The sequence below is a fragment of the Piliocolobus tephrosceles genome, chromosome 10 (assembly GCF_002776525.5).
Source record: "Piliocolobus tephrosceles isolate RC106 chromosome 10, ASM277652v3, whole genome shotgun sequence".
NCBI lineage: Eukaryota > Metazoa > Chordata > Mammalia > Primates > Cercopithecidae > Piliocolobus > Piliocolobus tephrosceles.
The window spans coordinates 23,851,339-23,869,842 of record NC_045443.1 but is presented as its reverse complement, the minus strand read 5'-3'; the positions used below and the strand labels follow the sequence as shown (position 1 = coordinate 23,869,842).

The window sequence follows — 18,504 nt, the reverse complement described above, 5'->3', positions numbered from 1 at the left end:
TCTGCCCTGTTCACTTCACTTTTCTCTCTTTTTTAGCACCACTAGTAATATAATATCCATTTAAACCATCATTTCTACATAGAATTCTAAATAGAATTGGCTATTACATCATATGTCACCCCACTGCACAAACACATACTCCTTGAATACTATCAAAGCACCCTTATAATACTTCATTGTACTTGTCTTCCCTTGTATGATCCTGAGTCCCATGAGGGTAGGGATTATAGCTTAATCATCCTTAGCACCAAGCACAATACTTGGCATGTAATTAATGCTGTACTTCTTTTAGAAGAATAAATAAATTATCAAAGGTCAATGGTTTGGATCATTGGAAGATAATGCAATATGAGTAGAATAAGATTGTACCTAAGAGAAATGAAACAATGTTATTTATACAAAAAGATTATGCAATTTAAAAGTAAGATTTGTTCTTATTTAACTTGTCAGTCTAGGTAAAATATACTGGATTTAGGAAATATGAACCTTTGATCACTGGAGAGATATTATCTATAGTGAACCATGCCTTACTTCCCAGCCCTTACTGTGCTTTGAATAAAGTATTCACCATTTACATCTTTTTGCCCTGGTTCTGATTGTGAAGTTGGCTTTTATAGATATCTTGAAATTAGAAAAGGTGTACTGTAGGAAACTCAGCGATATTTAGGTCATGTATAAATGAATTAATGGGCATTCTGTTTTATGCATTACCTCCGTGAGTTAGTATACTATGAATACATCTTTAAGTGAGTGACCTCCCTTACGCAAGCTGCTGAAGAATCAAGTCGATCCTGAAATGAAAGACCCAGCCTATACAAATAGTGTTCAGTTTTGTTATATTGTTTACTTGATAGTTCAAATAAAGTTTTAGGAGGGAAAAAATTTTCTTTCATTTTGTAAGGTTATTTTTCTCTGCTTCTCTTTTATGCCAAAAAAAGTTCTCAAAAGTGGCAGAGAAACTTCCCACCCACACAAAGACATATTCATTTATATTATATGTATGGATATATTATATGTATGTATAGTCACACACACAATGATGGGGATATGTCCTAAGAAATGTGTTATTGGGTGATTTCATTGTTGCATAAACATCATAGCATATACTTATACAAACCTAGATGGTATAGACTACTACACACTTAGGTTACATGATACAACCTATTGCTTCTAGGCTGCAAACCTGTACAGTATGTTACTCTACTGAATAGTTTAGGCAGGTGTAACAAAATGGTGTTTGTGTATCTAAACATAAAAAAGGTACAGTAAAAATATAGTAGTATAATCTTACGGGACCACTGTCATACAGGCAGTCTATGGTTGACCAAAATGTTGGTGTTCCTATACAGTACATGACCATATATTTATATGTGTACGTGTGTGTGTGTGTGTGTGCTATCCCATACTATAATAATCAAGAATACAGATCAATTTTATCTGGCAATGTAATGGACCAAAGCAACATTCAAAATAAGATAAAATCTATGGCAAATATACTCATTCTTTCTCTTTAATTCATTCTAAAAGGTGTGATGAAAACTCTTCTGTAATGATGTCATTAGAGTTACTATATAAAGTCTTTTATGGAATTCAGACTGTTAAATGTATTATTCTTTTAATGTTATGGGCTGGGAAAAATTAAACAAGGAGCATTACAGCTGAGTTTCACTACACATTAATTATTTTAGTTGACTGTTTCTTAAATGAATATCTGATAAATCAATCTTGCAATTCCTCATGCTTCATGACATGCTTAACTCAGTATAGACACTTAAGAATCGTTATGATGTGAGAGCTTTAATACAAATTCAAAATCGTTATAATTAAGATCAAACTCTTACCTGATGCTCAGTTCTAAGCCTTTTCATCTTTATTTGAATTTTCTTTGACCCATACCTTGAATTTAACATTATAGTATCAATAGGCAGAATATATCATCAAGCAAAGCATCTTTAATATGTTGAGAAAAAGTATTTTGTCTTCAGAGCACAACATAAAAACTGGCCTTAACTGACATTCTGTATAAATAGTCATCACCCCTTGGAATTCTTTATAAGACATCAGTTCTCTCCTGGTCACTGCCATGAAGACAAAGAATGCCTTAATGACTCTATTGAGGTTGTCATTAAAATAAAGGAGATTCGCAGACATCAGCTATAAATCACCATAAAATGGCCGGTGGGTAACCTTTGACACAATTCATTTGAAATAAACCTGGAATGGATTTGTAGCCTTTGGCTGAGCCAGTAAGTGGGCTAAAGGTCTTTTCCATCCTCTCCTTCATCTCTTGCAGTATTAGTTCCTCTCCAAGTGACTGGAAAGGAATTGGAAGTATATAAATTGACATGTGTATTAAGTTGAAGGCAAATAGGTCTATATGAATAATAGTGTTAAGGATATTCATGGTGTTTATTTGAAATATGTATTCTTTTGATATAAATTTTAGGATTCTGAATACATCTTGAATTTATTATAGTTACTTTGTTAAAATACTTCATGATTTAGTGTCATAAAAATTTTGTGAGGGTCTCGACCAGTATTACTCAAATTGAGCATTACAAGGCCCCTATCTATGGGGTAAAAAAAAAATTCTTCAGAATTAAAAAGAAATTATGTGATTGCAGTCTAAGTTTTCAAAGAAATTATTACTTAATGGTTATTTTTCCTATTGGCATTTAAATAATAGAGAAGCAGCTTTGAAAAGTTGCCTAAGCTTACACCTCTGTGACTTGGGTTCAAGTCCAAGGCTTCTTAAAGGTATGACTGTTAGCAAATTTTTGAATATCTTCAACCTCGTTCTCTTTATCTGTGAAGTGGGGTTGATGATATCTCGTATTCTTGCTGTAAGAATAAAATAAAATATATGAAGATGTTTTGTAACTTGTAAAATTTAGATGTCAAGGAGTAAATTGTGTTTGAAAATCAGCCCTGAAAAGTGAACTGCTATATAATAATTTAAATTATTTTTAAAAGTTAGAAGTTTTTAGGTTATGAAACCCACTAAACATACTTTCATAGTTTTTTAATGTTTAACTTACTCTTCAAAATGTTTGTGTAACAAATAGGGTATTGGGCTTTAAGCATTTATTTCTTTTTTAAAAACTAGCTCTCTCCATGACAAAATTGCATTATAAAATTAGCATTTCTTTTGGCGTAGGGAGAAGTTCTCAGGTAAAAATATGTAAAAAATATATAATGTATAATTCTTGTATTCAAATGGACTTATACTGTGCCTTTTATTTATTCATTAATAGGTTAATTAGAAGAAAAAAGGAAAAAACAGTTTAAGTCAATCATAATGACAAATAATTGATTTGATGTATATGTTGAGGAGGGGAAAATACTCTTTAGGTCATTTCTAGTAAAAATTCATCTAATCCAAAAAGCAAATTTTTGAGACTGAATCTTCCAACAACTCATGCCCTTGATATATTTTTGTAAGTCTTCAGACTCTTCAAGAAAAACAAAAAAGGTGGTCTAAGGATTCACAGAATAAGGAATTGATAACTTTATGAAAAGTTAAAAAAAATTAAACACCTAACATCCAAAATTCAAATCCAAGAGTCAATCAGTTTAGTGACAGAATTCAATCTAAATAATCCAAATGAAATGAAATGCAAGAAATTTTTTTCCCCGTAAAACTCTTCCTTCATGACATTGTTTTAGATAAATCATAATGATATTCATTTCACTATCGAAGTTTCCTAGTCACTTACATTGCCTTAAAATGTTTTATCTTCTAGTGTATAAATTTCTTCTCTCTCATGACCTATCACTCTCTTGGGAATAGTGTTTGTGTAACAAATTAAAGAATTAACCCACCACTTGGGGGAAAAAGAAGAGACAGGGGTAGATGGCACAACTGTTCTAATTTTGTGTTCATAAAGAAAAATTGCTAATTAAGTGGCCTTGTTGTCTGGGGAAATACTCAAGGTTCGTGATCTTGTGCTAAGGAGAGCAAAACTGCGGACACATACACACGGCGTGGGTTTAAGAGCAGAAAGTTTAATAGGCAAAAGAAAGGAGAGAGAGAGAGTGAGAGCACTTCCTCCTGCGGCGGAAGGGGACGAACGAGTGAGAGCACTTCCTCCTGCGGAGGAAGGGGACGCTCAAGCGGGTTTCTGGGTTTGGAAAGAGATGTGGTCCATTTTACAGAGGGGTTTGAGGAGGTCGTATTTGATTTACATAGGGCCCAGGAGATTGCTTTGCCCAGTGTCAGGTGTGCCATTTACATAGTCTGTGAATCTTTTATTATGCAAATAGAGTTTATCTGGCAGGGACCCTGACACTCACACAGGGACAAAGAAAAGGGAGGAGATATTCTCCATGTTGAAGGTACCTGGCTTCTGGCATCGCTGCCGGCATTTACCTCTGCAAGCTTCTAGCTTGCTTATCTATGCTTGCAGTTTGATTTGTCGGGCTGCTTTTTGTTAGAAATGTTTTAGGGGCTGCTTTTTATTAAAGGAAAATTCCACTGAGAACTCCTTTATCCTCACTAACTGCCTAAATAATTTCTTACTAACTCCTATATCACTATTACTGTACTGCTCTTAACCTGAGGAGTAGATCTCAGTCTAGGTTAAAGCAAGTAGGGTACGAGAAGTGAGTTTTGCATTTAAATTTTATTTTTACTTATTTTTGGACTTTTTACCTTTTGTCTTCAATGACTGCCCCTTTTTCTCTATCTGTAATGAATGGAATGAAAAGAGTTGTAGTTTGGATGTACTGACCTAGTCAAGACTCAAGTTACACGAATAGGAGGAAGCCTGTGGCTAAGTAGTTCCTGACAGTGGCTTTCTTAGCAGACATCTCTGAGTAGAAAGCAGTGAGTTCCAGGGACATCAAACTTTCAACTCTTAAGAGGAAAGCTAGGGAGCAAAGTTCTGAAGACTGAGAAGAACTGAAATTCAAGTGGTGAGGAGAATTCATTACAAGAGATTAAAATATAGAGGGATACATTTTGATATTGCATATGTTCCTATTATTCACAAGTCAAAGTAACATTTGCTGGATGTGTATGTGCATCATACATAAAGGTAAATAACTTTTGAAATGCTATAATAAAAACAATAGGAAAAACTTTGAATTAATTGAGTTATTCATTAATCTCCACTATCCATTAAACATTTAGTAGTTAATAGTATTTAGTAAATTTTTTTATATTCAAGGTATATGTGGGTGTAAAGAGTATACTCAGAACAATTTAAAAAGGAAAGTTTTCTTAAAGTATTTGATTATTTATTTTCTTAAAGAAATTTGATTATTTAGCCATCAACAATTCAAGAAAACAACACAATAAAATGAAATACAGTGATATGAATGTTACAGTCAATAACACTAGGGTGCTGACTTAGGCTTCCCTAGCCTTTTCTTGCTTCGTGTTTCATTCTAATGTCTAATCCATTAAACACACACACACACACACACACACACACACACCCCTACACACCTGTCCTTCTCCAAAGTTCTGTGCCTTAGACAATTTGGCCTTCACTCATCTCCCAAATATAAACCAATGCATGGTTTATATCAGTTAATTGTCGTAACTGTCATTACTCATTAAACAGTCAGTTATAGTGGGTTCACCAGACTGTTGGGGATTTGTGCCATAGGAGCTGTGCATGCATGTTTGTGAGCACTGGGAATGACTCTTTGATGTAATTAATTGGAGCTCATAATAAATGACTTATGCATAATGATGCTTTCTATTATTTCTCCCATTCTGCCAGGTTGCTATCTAAAGATGGTATATCTGCATATAACCAGACCAAACTTTTCAAAGGTCTGAGAAAACATAAATCTCTCAGAGAGCCATAGATATATATTTTGAAAAGGAATTTTGGAGCCCTCTGAGAGTCCTTCAAAGTGTTTCATTTTGTTTTGTTTCAAGTTCATCAGTGTTTCATTAATATTTTCATCAGTTTTTCTTCCCCCGCCTCAATGGGCTATCCATGTCTTCATGTGGTATTTTTACTTCTCTTTTATATGACTCCAGTGGATCAAACCTTCTACCACTGATTTGCTTTGATGATGTTATATTGTTCTGCTTTCCTTTTGATAGTAATTCCTTTTGTAGATTCCAGTAGAGATGCTGATGTGCTCATTTTGTACATTTAGGTTCAGGTGGAAATGCCATTTCCAACATAGAGATGATAGTAGAATTTGATCAGCATGACTTCCATTTCTTTGTTTTATAAAGTTGTATTGCTCTGTGAGCTCCTGTTTTACTTTTTTTTTAATGAATCTATTCCATCATTTAACAGTTTTGTAGTTCTTGGCTTATGTTTTTATACAGATCTTCAAGTGGAACTAACAGGAAAGCAACAATGACAAATGCTTTGTAATGATAAATTTAAGGACTTACCAGGTGGTGTCAAAAACACATTACATTTTCTTGTACAAGAGCGACCAACTCCTTAATTTCTCTAAAGCATTTCGAAAAGCTTTTGGAGATTTACATTTAGAGGTTAAAAAGAGGAACTGGTGTGATTATTAACATCAATTCTTACTGCTCTATGCTTCCTTTTAGCCTCTTGGTAGAAGAACTGTTAATCATTTCAAAAGATAACAGCAATCATCCAGCTGTAATGAACACTATAGGACAAAATAACCATTATTATTGGGAATTTGAAGTTGTCTGGGGACCAGAGGTTAAACAAAGTTGAATTGGAAACACCATACATTTCCTACTGGCTCATGTTATAAATATAACTGTTCTCATCACACATTATTGTTGACACGTGTATTCCTCCCATTCTTCCTCTTTTCAAGTATAGTTAGAAAAACTTACTCTGTGGAATTTCTATGAGTGGGTTTTCATGTGATATGGTAGGTTAAATGTCTTCTAATATGACATTATTCTTCGTAAATATATGGAAACTGTATTTATATGCTGTATTTTTAGGACATTTTGGAAATAAAAAGTAAGAAAGATTAGATAGTCTAAAATGAAAAATTCAAAAGCTAAATTAGAGATCTTAAAGGGAAAGGAGAATAAATATTAAAAGAGAAGGAAGGAAAATGTAAAAAGGAATGGTATGGCATTATTTGGATTAATTCAAGGCAATTTTTGAAATTAAAAAGTGAATGTGGGGCCAGGGACGGTGGCTCACGCCTGTAATCCCAACACTTTGGGAGGCCTAGGTGGGTGGATCACGAGGTCAGGAGATCAAGACCACCCTGGCTAACACAGTGAAACCCCGTCTCTACTCAGGAGGCAGAGGCAGGAGAATGGCGTGAACCGGGAGACGGAACTTGCGGTGAGCTGAGATCGCGCCACTACACTCCAGCCTTGGCGACAGAGCGAGACTCCATCTCAAAAAAAAAAAAAAAAAGGGAATGTGAAGTATAGTTGATATTTCAGAAGCCACACTATTCTTTATTTATTTTTAAATATATGTGTGTGCTTGCACGTATCATTTACAGCATTGAGGCATTAATTCAACAAAGTCAGAAAACAAGGAAAATATTGAGATATTAAGGGAAAGTGAGCAGGGGGCATTTTAAACAGCAAATAAAATGATGGGTACTCTTTGAATACCTTTAAATTAATTAAGGGCCAGCAAATTAAATGTAAAGAAACATGTAATTACCACATTGAAGCACATGTCCCCAACCACACTACTAGCATCTACTTTTAAAAGAAGCAGGTATACATTAAGCAAAAGTGTAAAATGGCAAATAAGGAAGCCAAATGAGATGCTAGAACATATTACCCTCAGCTAAATAAGACTTACATTTAAATGGCCATCAAGTCTAATGGTAGCATTAACAAAGCAAACGCATACCTATCAAAGAATTCCTGGAGCTCTTTCTGCCTGGTTAACAAGGCATTTTGCAATTTGTAAGTCTAAAAGTAAGCATTTGTTCATGAAAAGGGGTTTCAAGACTATGCTTTGTAAAATGATAGACTTGAATTTTAGGAACCTACTAATTAAATAAGGAGTTGGGATGGCTACATAAGTAGGATTATTAATTCCTTGAGGACTAGGAAAATAATTTCAAGATTGTTAGTTATTTTTGTCTTAGATTACTTTGACTCTTGCACATAAACGTAAACCTTTTCTCCTTTAAGTTCTGCTGAGCAGGTACATTTCAATCTCTTTGTAGATCCTCATGATATTTGTTTTGTTTCTTCTAGTAAGCCTCTATGGACCAGTAGCAAAGAAATGCCTTATTTGGGTAGGAGAGGTGAAAGAGGGCTCCCGCAGTGCATTGAGGTAGAAAATGAATGAGAAAGGATGAGTGTTGTGCACAAGCTAGGGAAGAGACGTGCAGCAACAGCGCACATTATACAATTCAGGCTGTCGTGTAACTTCCCTACTTAGGTTAATACGATTATTTCATCAGAGAGGATAATAGCGGCAGCATGATTAATTTTGCAACATGTTTCATGAATGCCTTTACTCATCCCCATTTGTTATTACTGCTACTTATTTCACATGAGTATTTATGATAAACATGGGGACAATCACAATTTTCAAATCATGCAGAGGAACAAGCCTGAAATTTTATTTACACACACACACACACACACGTATATATATATTTTCAATCATTGTGTGGCTGTTGAAGAATCAAATTATTTTTATAAATGAAACATTATATTGAGTATAAAGACAAACTGTTCTCAAAGAAGTTTAAACACATACACACACTTCCACTTAAATATATATCTAGGTTTTAAATAAAAAGTAAGTGGACTTAATTTATTACTGACCACGTAAAACAAAAGCCTCAAAGCTCCATGCCTAAATGTCCTTTGGTTTATGGGTTTCTAATGCCTGGCATATAATAACCATTAATAAATAGTTGAAATACCATTGGATAAATAATAAATGGATGAATGTAGGGATGATTGAATAAATGTATCTGTTCTTATCTGTTGCCATTAGACTGGTATACATGTGTTAACTGCCAAATAAATTTTGATTTTCAATAATTAATTTAGGTAAATATTTGAGGAAGTGGAATTTTGAGACACCTGTGATATGGAATGAACCAAATCATCAATTAGATAATGAGAATGAATAAAGAGGTGAATAAAGGTATAAATAAAGATGAAATTTAAATTCTGAAAGGTTTAATCATGTGCATGTCCTCAGTAGTGCATTTTGTGGTCTAGCAACCTACATGTGGGTATATTTCCATGTTGTGAGAAGAAGAACAGAGAAACAGAAACAAATGGAATTCTCTAGGATGCTTTGATCTCTATTATCTAGTTCTCTATTAAAACTCCTTAACAAAGAATTGAAAAGCTAAGGAGTGGGGAGAGAGAAATAACACCCCAGGATTGCTAAGACTGCTTTCTGTTTGTTAAATTATGTTTGATTTCTCTAAATCATTTGGTGTTTGTACATTATAAAATTATGACTTTTATACAATTATGTGACAGTAACATATTTTCTTCTAGAATAAATTATTTGAAAACCAACTAAATGAAATATATTTTAACTTTGTATATTTATTTTATAGTGTTTAACTTTATGTGGAATAAGTTTATGGTGACAATTGGTATTCCCTCAGTGCATCTAAGGCTACATATTTGTTCCACATTCTTAATGCAATTTATTTTCATCTGTGTGGCAAATTGTCATTGGCTGGGATTAACTGATTAAGGCCTCTATAGTATTTCTACTACTGTGACCACCTGGTATTGAGATGTTAGCTTTCAGATAAGTTATCGTAGCTATAATTATGTAAATGGAACATCCCAGACCTATATGTTTATTTGGATTTTACTTACTTTGCCTTCTATCCCAGAAAACTAAGATTAGCCTAGTAATTGATTAGAAGAAGTTATATCATGAGTGAGCTTCTAAAATATTATTTTCTTGTACCATGTCTACATGAACTCTTGAGATTTTTCCAAAAGAATAGTCCAAACCACTCTTTAGTATTAAAGGAAATTTTCAATGCTACATAGCGTAGAGGACAGAGAAGCACAAAACAAGTCACCGAGACAAGTGAATTTGTGCCTTAACTTTTTTATGTATAAAATGGCAAATGTTTGTATTACATCATTTTATTGCAGATATATTATTTTTCATGCAGTTATTGTGTAGCAGAATTATATAGCTAGGACTGAATTTCAGAAGTTACATTCTATCAATGCCTTTTTAAATTTAAGATTAAATTTGTCACAGAAATTAAAAGAGTATTGTATGTTGAGTCCAAAAACCTGGGTTTCATTAGAACTTTCTAAGCCTTACTTTCCTCCACAAGATTAGTAATTACTTCATAGTCGTGAGGATTAAATAAATTCTTTGGAATATTTATAATGAACCCTATAAATGTAAATTATAGCCTTCTACTAGTTAAAATTTGTTTAACTTACACATTTACTTAAACATAAATGCTTACTTTATATTTATGATATACAAGTTTGGAGCTACTAGGCAGATAACTAAATTCTTAACTCTTACTTTGTGTATAAATGAAATAATTATGAAATATGTTATTTTCAAAAGTTCCAATTGGCAACCTCATTTAACTATTAGGCAAGTAATTAACAGGAAATTGCTTTGCTCACTGCTTGATGGTGTAGTTGATAGAAATAGTATCTTTTTCAATTATTTTTGACCTTGAAAATTACTCACATCCTTTTATTCATAAGTAATTTATTTAACATGTTTAAATGTGTGTTTTATTTGTAAGAATAGGGGTTAATCATGTTAAGCTTTCAAATTTCTCCAACATAGGATTACAAGTAAAAAACAAAAGAAAAGTCTTACCTTCAGCTTTTTTTGCACATATTCATATTATAAGAATGCATTCCAGAAATAAATTGTCCATGTCCATTTTATAGTTAAGATTTTTAAATTTTCATCTACTCAAATGAAAAATAATTAATATAAAATGGGAAACTAGTGTAATTTTTGTATTCTTCATAAATAATAGGCATTTGGTATAGCAGCTCAGTAGTAAATTATTAAAAGAACAAAATTGTGAAATAATATCATATAATGGGTTAAAATTATGTATACAGTTACCAGTATAAAGATCAAGAATGTGAGTTCTTATTAATATACCATTAGCCTGGTCACACAATGGAAGAGAAGGAAAGGGCAATGTTGAATGACATTTATATCAACTTTGGAACTGTCAACCTCTATTATGTCCTTGGGGCCTTGCACTTTTTGGCTTTCAGACATCTGTGCTGCCTTGATTGGAGGTGCATACTAAGAGTTTCAGTGGGTCTCTTGCTCTAATAAATGCTTTGAATAGTCATCTTTCAGCATGGGCATATAATAGTTATTAGTGCTTAAAACTAAGACATACGAAACTTCATCCCATCAGCACCCACATCCACATCATCTTCATCAATACCACCATTCCCCCCCTCACTATACACTCACACTGTGTTTCCTCTCTGCTCATAAAAATCTTCCCTGTTCCAACTCTGGGAATACAGTCCTTCTCTTTTCTTTGCTTTGTTTTGCTTTTTTTGTTTTGTTTCTTTTTCTTTTCTTCACATTCAAGTAAAACAGCCATCTTTGATCCAAGCATCTCCCGAAACTTTTGCAAGAGTTATGATGATGTCAAAAAGAAGTTCTAAAGGCGTCATGACAGAAGTCAGTTTCACACAGAAGGTAGTAAACAGGTACTACATTGAGAGGGGAAAACAGTGCCTGGAATATTTACAGCTGGGTAGTAAATAGTAAAGTCCCTGACAGTCAGGATTTTAGGCTTAAATGACCAAGAGTAGATCTGGATTCTAATCTTTATTGTCCCATGGAATCTCAGTAACATTCAATTTATTATGCATATGAATGTTTCCATTATTAGCATATGATATGTCCCAATTATATTTTAAACACTGAGGTAATATTACATATTTTTAATGTTATCTTCTTATACAGAAGAAGCTTTTTAAAGGCTTTGGAAGTCTAATAAAACTTTTTCAATAGTCTCCCTTTATATTATTAATAGATGAGGCAGTGGCTCTTACGCTTAAGTGTACATCAGAATCACCTGGGAATGAATACTTGTTAAACACAGGTTGCTGGACCCATCTTCTGAGATTCTATGATGGAGAATTTGCCTTTCTAACAAGTTCCCAGGTGTGCTTATGGTGCTAGTCTGTGAACCACATTTTGAGAAGTATTCATTCATACTAGATTAAAATGTGAGGATACAATACTTCCATATTGCTGCCAATTATGACATCATATATAGAGATTATGGTTGAACAGGTCATGTTTCAGATTGAACAATTTAGGGATAATATTGCCCCTATAGCTTTTTTTTTTTTTTTTTTTTTTTTCTGACACGGTTTCACTCTATTGCCCAGGCTGGAGTGCAGTGGCACGATCTCACTCACTGCAGCCTCAGCCTCCCCAGTTCAAGTGATTTTCCTGCCTCAGCCTCCTGAGTAGCTGGGACTACAGATGCGTGCTACCATGCTCAGCTAACTTTTTGTATTTTTAGTAGAGATGGGGTTTCACCATGTTGGCCAGGATAGTCTCAATCTCCTGACCTTGTGATCTGCCTGCCTTGGCCTCTCAAAGTGCTGGGATTATAGGTGTGAGCCACTGCACCTGGCCATTGCCCCTGTAGTTTTTAAAATGCTAAAGTAAACTTCTCCAAATTATATGTTGCATCAATCATGGAATTATTTGATTTCCTGTCAAGATCCTATGAATCAATATAGATTTGGTATAATCATCTTTAATTTCTTACGTATCTGACATCATAGAAGATTGCTAATTTGAATTATCTCATGAATTTTCAAAATTTCTTTTACTGAAACAAACAATATAAACTGAAATAAGATGTATTACAAGAGTAATTTTTTTCCTAGTCTGTTCATGGGATTCTTAAGTGCACATAACCACAGAATCAAATAATAATCTAATAATATTAAACCACTTAAAAATATAGACTTGATGCCAGGCGCCATGGCTCATACCTGTAATCCCAGCACTTTGGGAGGCCAAGGCAGGCAGATCACTTGAGGTCAGGAGTTCAAGACTAGCCTGGCCAACATGGTGAAACCCCGTCTCTACTAAAAATACAAAAATTAGCCAGACATGGTGGTGTGCACCTGTAGTCCCAGCTACTCAGGAGGCTGAGGCAGGAGAATCACTTGAACTGGGAGGCGGAGATCACAATGAACCAAGATTGCACCACTGCACTCCAGCCTGGGCAACAGAGCAAGACTCCATCTCAAAAAAAAAAAAAAAAAAATTAAAAAAAATGTGTGTGTGTATATGTGTGTGTGTGTGTGTGTGTGTGTGTATATATATAAACTTGAAATTGATGTCATATTTTACCATTTAACCATTTTGTAAAGTGATTTATTTCAGTGGTTCTTTTGGTAAAACTGTGCATTAAACTTTTGTATACAGTAATTAACATACACTTTAATGTCACATGACTACCCCATTTGATTAAAAATTTTTCTACTTTCAACAGATCATCCTGTTATTGGTAAATATTTTATGTTCTTAACTCATGAAATAGCTAAGTGGAAACTAAATTTTTATTCTACAATAATATTAATGTAAAATTTTGTATATTGTAAACATTGATATATAAACAAGTGGCACGATATTCCAATGTTAGAGCACAGGAAAGGAACAAAATAACCTTTTCAATTTCCAACTTAAAAAGTTATATAATGTTAATATTATCTCATTCTTATATTCATATATGATGTGATATAAATTTTCATGATACTGTATCCATAAGTCTCATGTATGAAATTACCTAAGAGAACGATTTAAAATTGAGTATAAACTGTGTTTTGACCTGTTAAACCATAGAACAGCTGGAAATCATCAACCATGCTGAACTGATCACATGATCTTCATGACACATATAGTATACTAAAAGAAAAACCTGGAAAACAAATCTGGATTTTGAAAACATGGTGTTTGTTTAGTGTTTAGAACAGTATGACATATAAATAAGTTGTACATATTAGGGTTATGTTAATTATGTTTCTTTTCATTTTTAGATCAACTGCAAAGGTGTTTCTGCAAAACCTAGGGAGAAAGGATTATTTTCTAAGAAAGTTAGAAATTTTCTTGTGTGTGTGTTGAATTTGGAGAGCAGTTCTGATCGGAGGCACACAACTATCTGTGGTCCTCCATCATGGGTGTTCCAGGTGCTCTGCCTAGGCACCAGGGTACAAACATGCATCAGATCCAACCCCTTTTCTTTGGAGATTAAAAAAAAAAAAAAAAAACCTACCTACATCATAATTCAAATTTAATGTATAATGTCTCTCAATACAAATGAATATAGTACCAAGAGTAGCTTTTTAAGAATATTTCTTACAGGTTACAAAAATTATCTACTTTCTGTGGATAGTTGAGTACACATGTATTTTCTCTTATACGAAAGGTATTTGGAATGTGTAGTTGAAGGAGACATTATGTTGGCAGTTAACCAAATGCTGTAATGTTCAGGATGAATGTTAAGATCACTGATTGGTAGAGTAATTTGATGGGAAATGACAGGCTGCATACCTGTTTTTTTCTAGGCATTTTTGATCAGCCTTTCCTTATCACAGCTCATGTTCTAATGATCATTGCAGGATGAAGTGGCACAGCCACTGAACCTATCAGCTAAACCCAAGACCTCTGATGGCAAATCACCCACATCACCCACCTCTCCCCACATGCCAGCTCTGAGAATAAACAGTGGGGCAGGCCCCCTCAAAGCCTCTGTCCCAGCAGCGTTAGCTAGCCCTTCAGCCAGAGTTAGCACAATAGGTAAGTTCTGTTTCTTTTGTTCTTGCTGATTTTCTGTTTATGGCTATTGAATGGAATCGACTTTAAATGGCACATCACACACACTCTATACATGGCTTGAGTTCATCTAGGTCCGTTTTAAACATGCAAATGAAATTTCACACTAAAGTCTAAGTTATAATGCCCCCCTGAAAATCTAATCGTGTAGGTTATACCTATATTTCTAACTATGTCCATACAATACAAAAAGAAGACTAAATGACTAATTGCAGTGAGCAGTGATGGTTCCAGAATGTTATTGTTAGGTGACTTACCTTTTACGTCATTGAAATTTCCATTTTTTGTGTGAATTGCACAAAGTATACATTATGATAAAATGCATTTTGCCTCTATCATCAGTCAACCATAAGGATGTGAAGTTTGTTCACTTTCATTCTGCTTGAGGATTATTTGCAAACACCAAAGTATTATAAAGAGTGGATAGCTTCAATTCTGTATAATTGTAAATTCAGTAGAGTAAACAAAATAGTAGAAAACACTTTTATAAGCTGACTTTGAAAAATTCAGTGATTTTAATTTCAGCATACATAAATCAGACTGTATATACTGATTTCAACACAGATTTATTGACATTTTTATTATTTTTATTCAATTTTTAAGGAGGCCAGCCCTCAAGGAGCTCATGGTTTAGTTAAAGGAAAGTCATTCATTCTATGGTATAAGTCAGCTGTAATAAGTGCTATTGCAGAGCACATATAAAATTCTACAAAGAGAGGAGATTGTTGGATTCTGTCTGGGAAGGACTACAGAAGAGTATGAATTAGATATATCTTAATTCAAACTGAGCCTTGAAGAAGAGATAGATCACTAGGCATTCTAGACAGTAAGAAAAAAATCACAAAGTGAAATAGCATATTTTTGAGAAATGCACTGATTTGTCTAGACTGTAGAAAAAATGTGTGGTGGAAAGTGATCACAGCCAACGCTGAAAGGATGAGATGGCAGAATGATGTTGGAATTCAGGAAACCATTGTTTAGGTGTAGGGCAAGAATAAGTTACATGAGATAGAAATAAGCAGTGATAAAGGAGAGAATTGATTAAAAAGATATTAATTAAGGAAGAATTGACATAATTCAGTCACAATAGAATATATCTGGTAAAGGTCAAGTTGTAGACAGAGGAAACTAGAATTTTGAATTTATGAAATAACAAGGATTATTATGCCTCTATTAACAATTAAAGGGGAGCCCAGAATTGGAGCAGGTTTGGGAGAAGACATAAACATGTAATATATGTTGAATTTGAAGCACAAGGAACTATTTAGGTAGGCATGTTCAGGAAGAAGCTGGAAATATAAGCCTCATAGGTAAAAGAGGTGCTAGAATTTTAGATACGGAAATTATTCCTTGATGAGGTGGTTGAACACAGGAGAGCAAATAAGTCCACCAAAAAAGGCTGTGTTTGGTAAGAAAAGAAGTGGAGTGAAGAATCATAGGTATTACATTAGATACTAATAGATAGATAACTAATATTAATATTATAATATTGCTAACTAATATTTATTGCTATGTAACAAATTAACCTAAAACTTAGCAGCTGGTATTGCATTAGATACTAATAGATAGATAACTGATATTAATATTATAATATAGATAACTAATATATTATTTATTGCCGTGTAACAAATTAACCTAAAACTTAGCAGCAGAAAACAACCAATATTTATTGTCTAATTTATTATTATTTATTGTTTAACATTTATTATTATCTGTTTTCTGGAGGTCTCGGTTCCTTGCCACATTAGGCCTGTCCCTAGGGCTGCTTGTAGCATGACAGTGGACCTTCGTGAGTGAGTGATCCAAGAGAAGAACAAAGAGGAAGGCACAGTGTCTTTTATAACCTCTTCTCCAAGTTCATCCAGAGGCAATTCTGCTTTATTCTGTTTCTTTTAAGAGAATCATTAAATCCAGCCCAACTCAAGGCAAGGAGAATTAGGCTCCAACTGAAGTAGAGAGTATTAAAGTATCTTTGGATATATTTTAGAACAACTATACTTTTTTTAGATGCAAAACTGATGAAGAGTAAGTTGAGTGTCTGAGAATAAGAATAAAGAGCAAGTGGGTATTTTAGAATAAGAGTGAAGATAGGGTAATGTCATGCTAGCCTAGGAAAACTAAGTTTCAAAAAAGAGGGATTATTTAATGGTGCAACTTCTGCAGGACAATTAAAGAACGTGAAGAATAAGAGCCTTAGGATTTGGTTGGAGTTCATGGACAGGTAGACTGACAGAGAAATTTTAATAGAATGGTTTGAATAGATTTCCAGTTATACAGAGCAGAAGACTATGAGGAAAGAAAGTTAATTTGGAGACATAAACTCATCTTTCTAAGTTTGGTGTTGGAAAGTGATAATACTTTGAGAAGGCTAAGTAGAGACAGGTTTTAAAATAGGAATATGTATATTACGCTTCAAGGGGGGAGAGGAAGAAGAGTTAAAGCCATGTATAGATATGAAAAAGTGCAAAAGACATGTATAGATATGAAAAGTGATGGGAAGGGATTAACCCTGGTAAAGGAGAAAAACTTTTCTTCTTCCTGAGACTGAAGGAAAGGAAGAGATAAATGGTAAAATTTCAGATAAATTTTGGAATGATCAGAATGAAAGCTGAAGGAGTGTGTATCAAATGTTTTAATCTCCACAAAGTAGAATTCCAGATTATTTGTTAAGAGGAATTCAGTCTGGGCAGTGGGGCCACAGTGAAAAGAGGAACAGTGAAAACTGAAGTTTTGAGAAGTTTGAAAAAGGTTTCAGACACATGTGTGCTTTTTCATCTTATGGTCTAACTCCAGTTACTCGGCTCAGCATCCTAAATGAGCTCCAAGATTAGATTTACTTTTATGTACTATGTAAAAGAAAAAATATTTTATTTGGCAAGAATCATTCACTATCCTAATATACATGTAAGCTTATAAATGTCATAGTGTTAGTACATGAGCAACTTTTGCGATGTTGTTAGAACTGGAATATGTGACTAGTAGAATAACTAATATGTTTTTATTTATAGCATGTATGAATATTTTTTCTTTAGCATTCCCAAGGATTAAGTATGGCAAAGTATTTTAGAAAGGCAAGAACATACTACGTGTCATTTATCATGACTTTCCCCACTACTAAAACATCTCTTTTTTTTTTCTGAAAAGTCCCTTCACCACATACACATCCCTCATAATTTCCAAGGATTTAAGTCCACTACAATTTACTTTTCTCTTTTCAACAAATGCAGATGTTGAAAGCTGAAACTTTAATGAGTAATAATGTAGTTGGATAAAAGCTGTGAGGATTAATGGTGTTGTAAAGGTCACTCCTGAAAGAAGAATTAGTGTGTGATGCCATTATTAAACTACAGAAAACTGTGGACTGAAAGATGACTTAAGTTATCGTTAATGACATGCGGCTCTTTGCTATATATCTATTAGCTACAAATATAGAAAGTGACTTTTTGAGGTTGGTGACCAATATTACACTGTATTCTATAAGAATGCTTTTGATATGGTACGCAAATGATAGGCAGCTCCAAAGAAAGGAGATCCTTAAAAGGCATGAATAGTTCAGAAGAATGATGGATAATTTTAGAATCTTTTGACCAGATGTTATCTTTCCCTTATTGGCTTTTTCCACCTATATCGAACATATGTATAACACTTTTAACTTTTTTTTCAAAGCATTTTTTTCATCTATTTTCTCACTGCAGCTGTTCTACAATTATAGACCCTTAACTAGATGGAGTAGATATCCATATAATCT

The 18,504-nt window shown here is 33.7% G+C and overlaps 1 protein-coding gene across 7 annotated transcripts in view; it reads left to right on the top strand.

Annotated features, from left to right (window-relative positions):
* SOX5 (SRY-box transcription factor 5) overlaps positions 1–18,504 on the top strand; it is a 1,029,303-nt gene that overhangs the window by 967,735 nt on the left and 43,064 nt on the right. For all 7 annotated transcript variants that reach the window (XM_031936285.1, XM_031936283.1, XM_031936282.1 and 4 more), the window contains one exon: positions 14,543–14,720. In XM_031936285.1, coding sequence (XP_031792145.1) covers positions 14,543–14,720 — 178 coding nt within the window. The remainder of the gene's footprint in view (positions 1–14,542; positions 14,721–18,504) is intronic.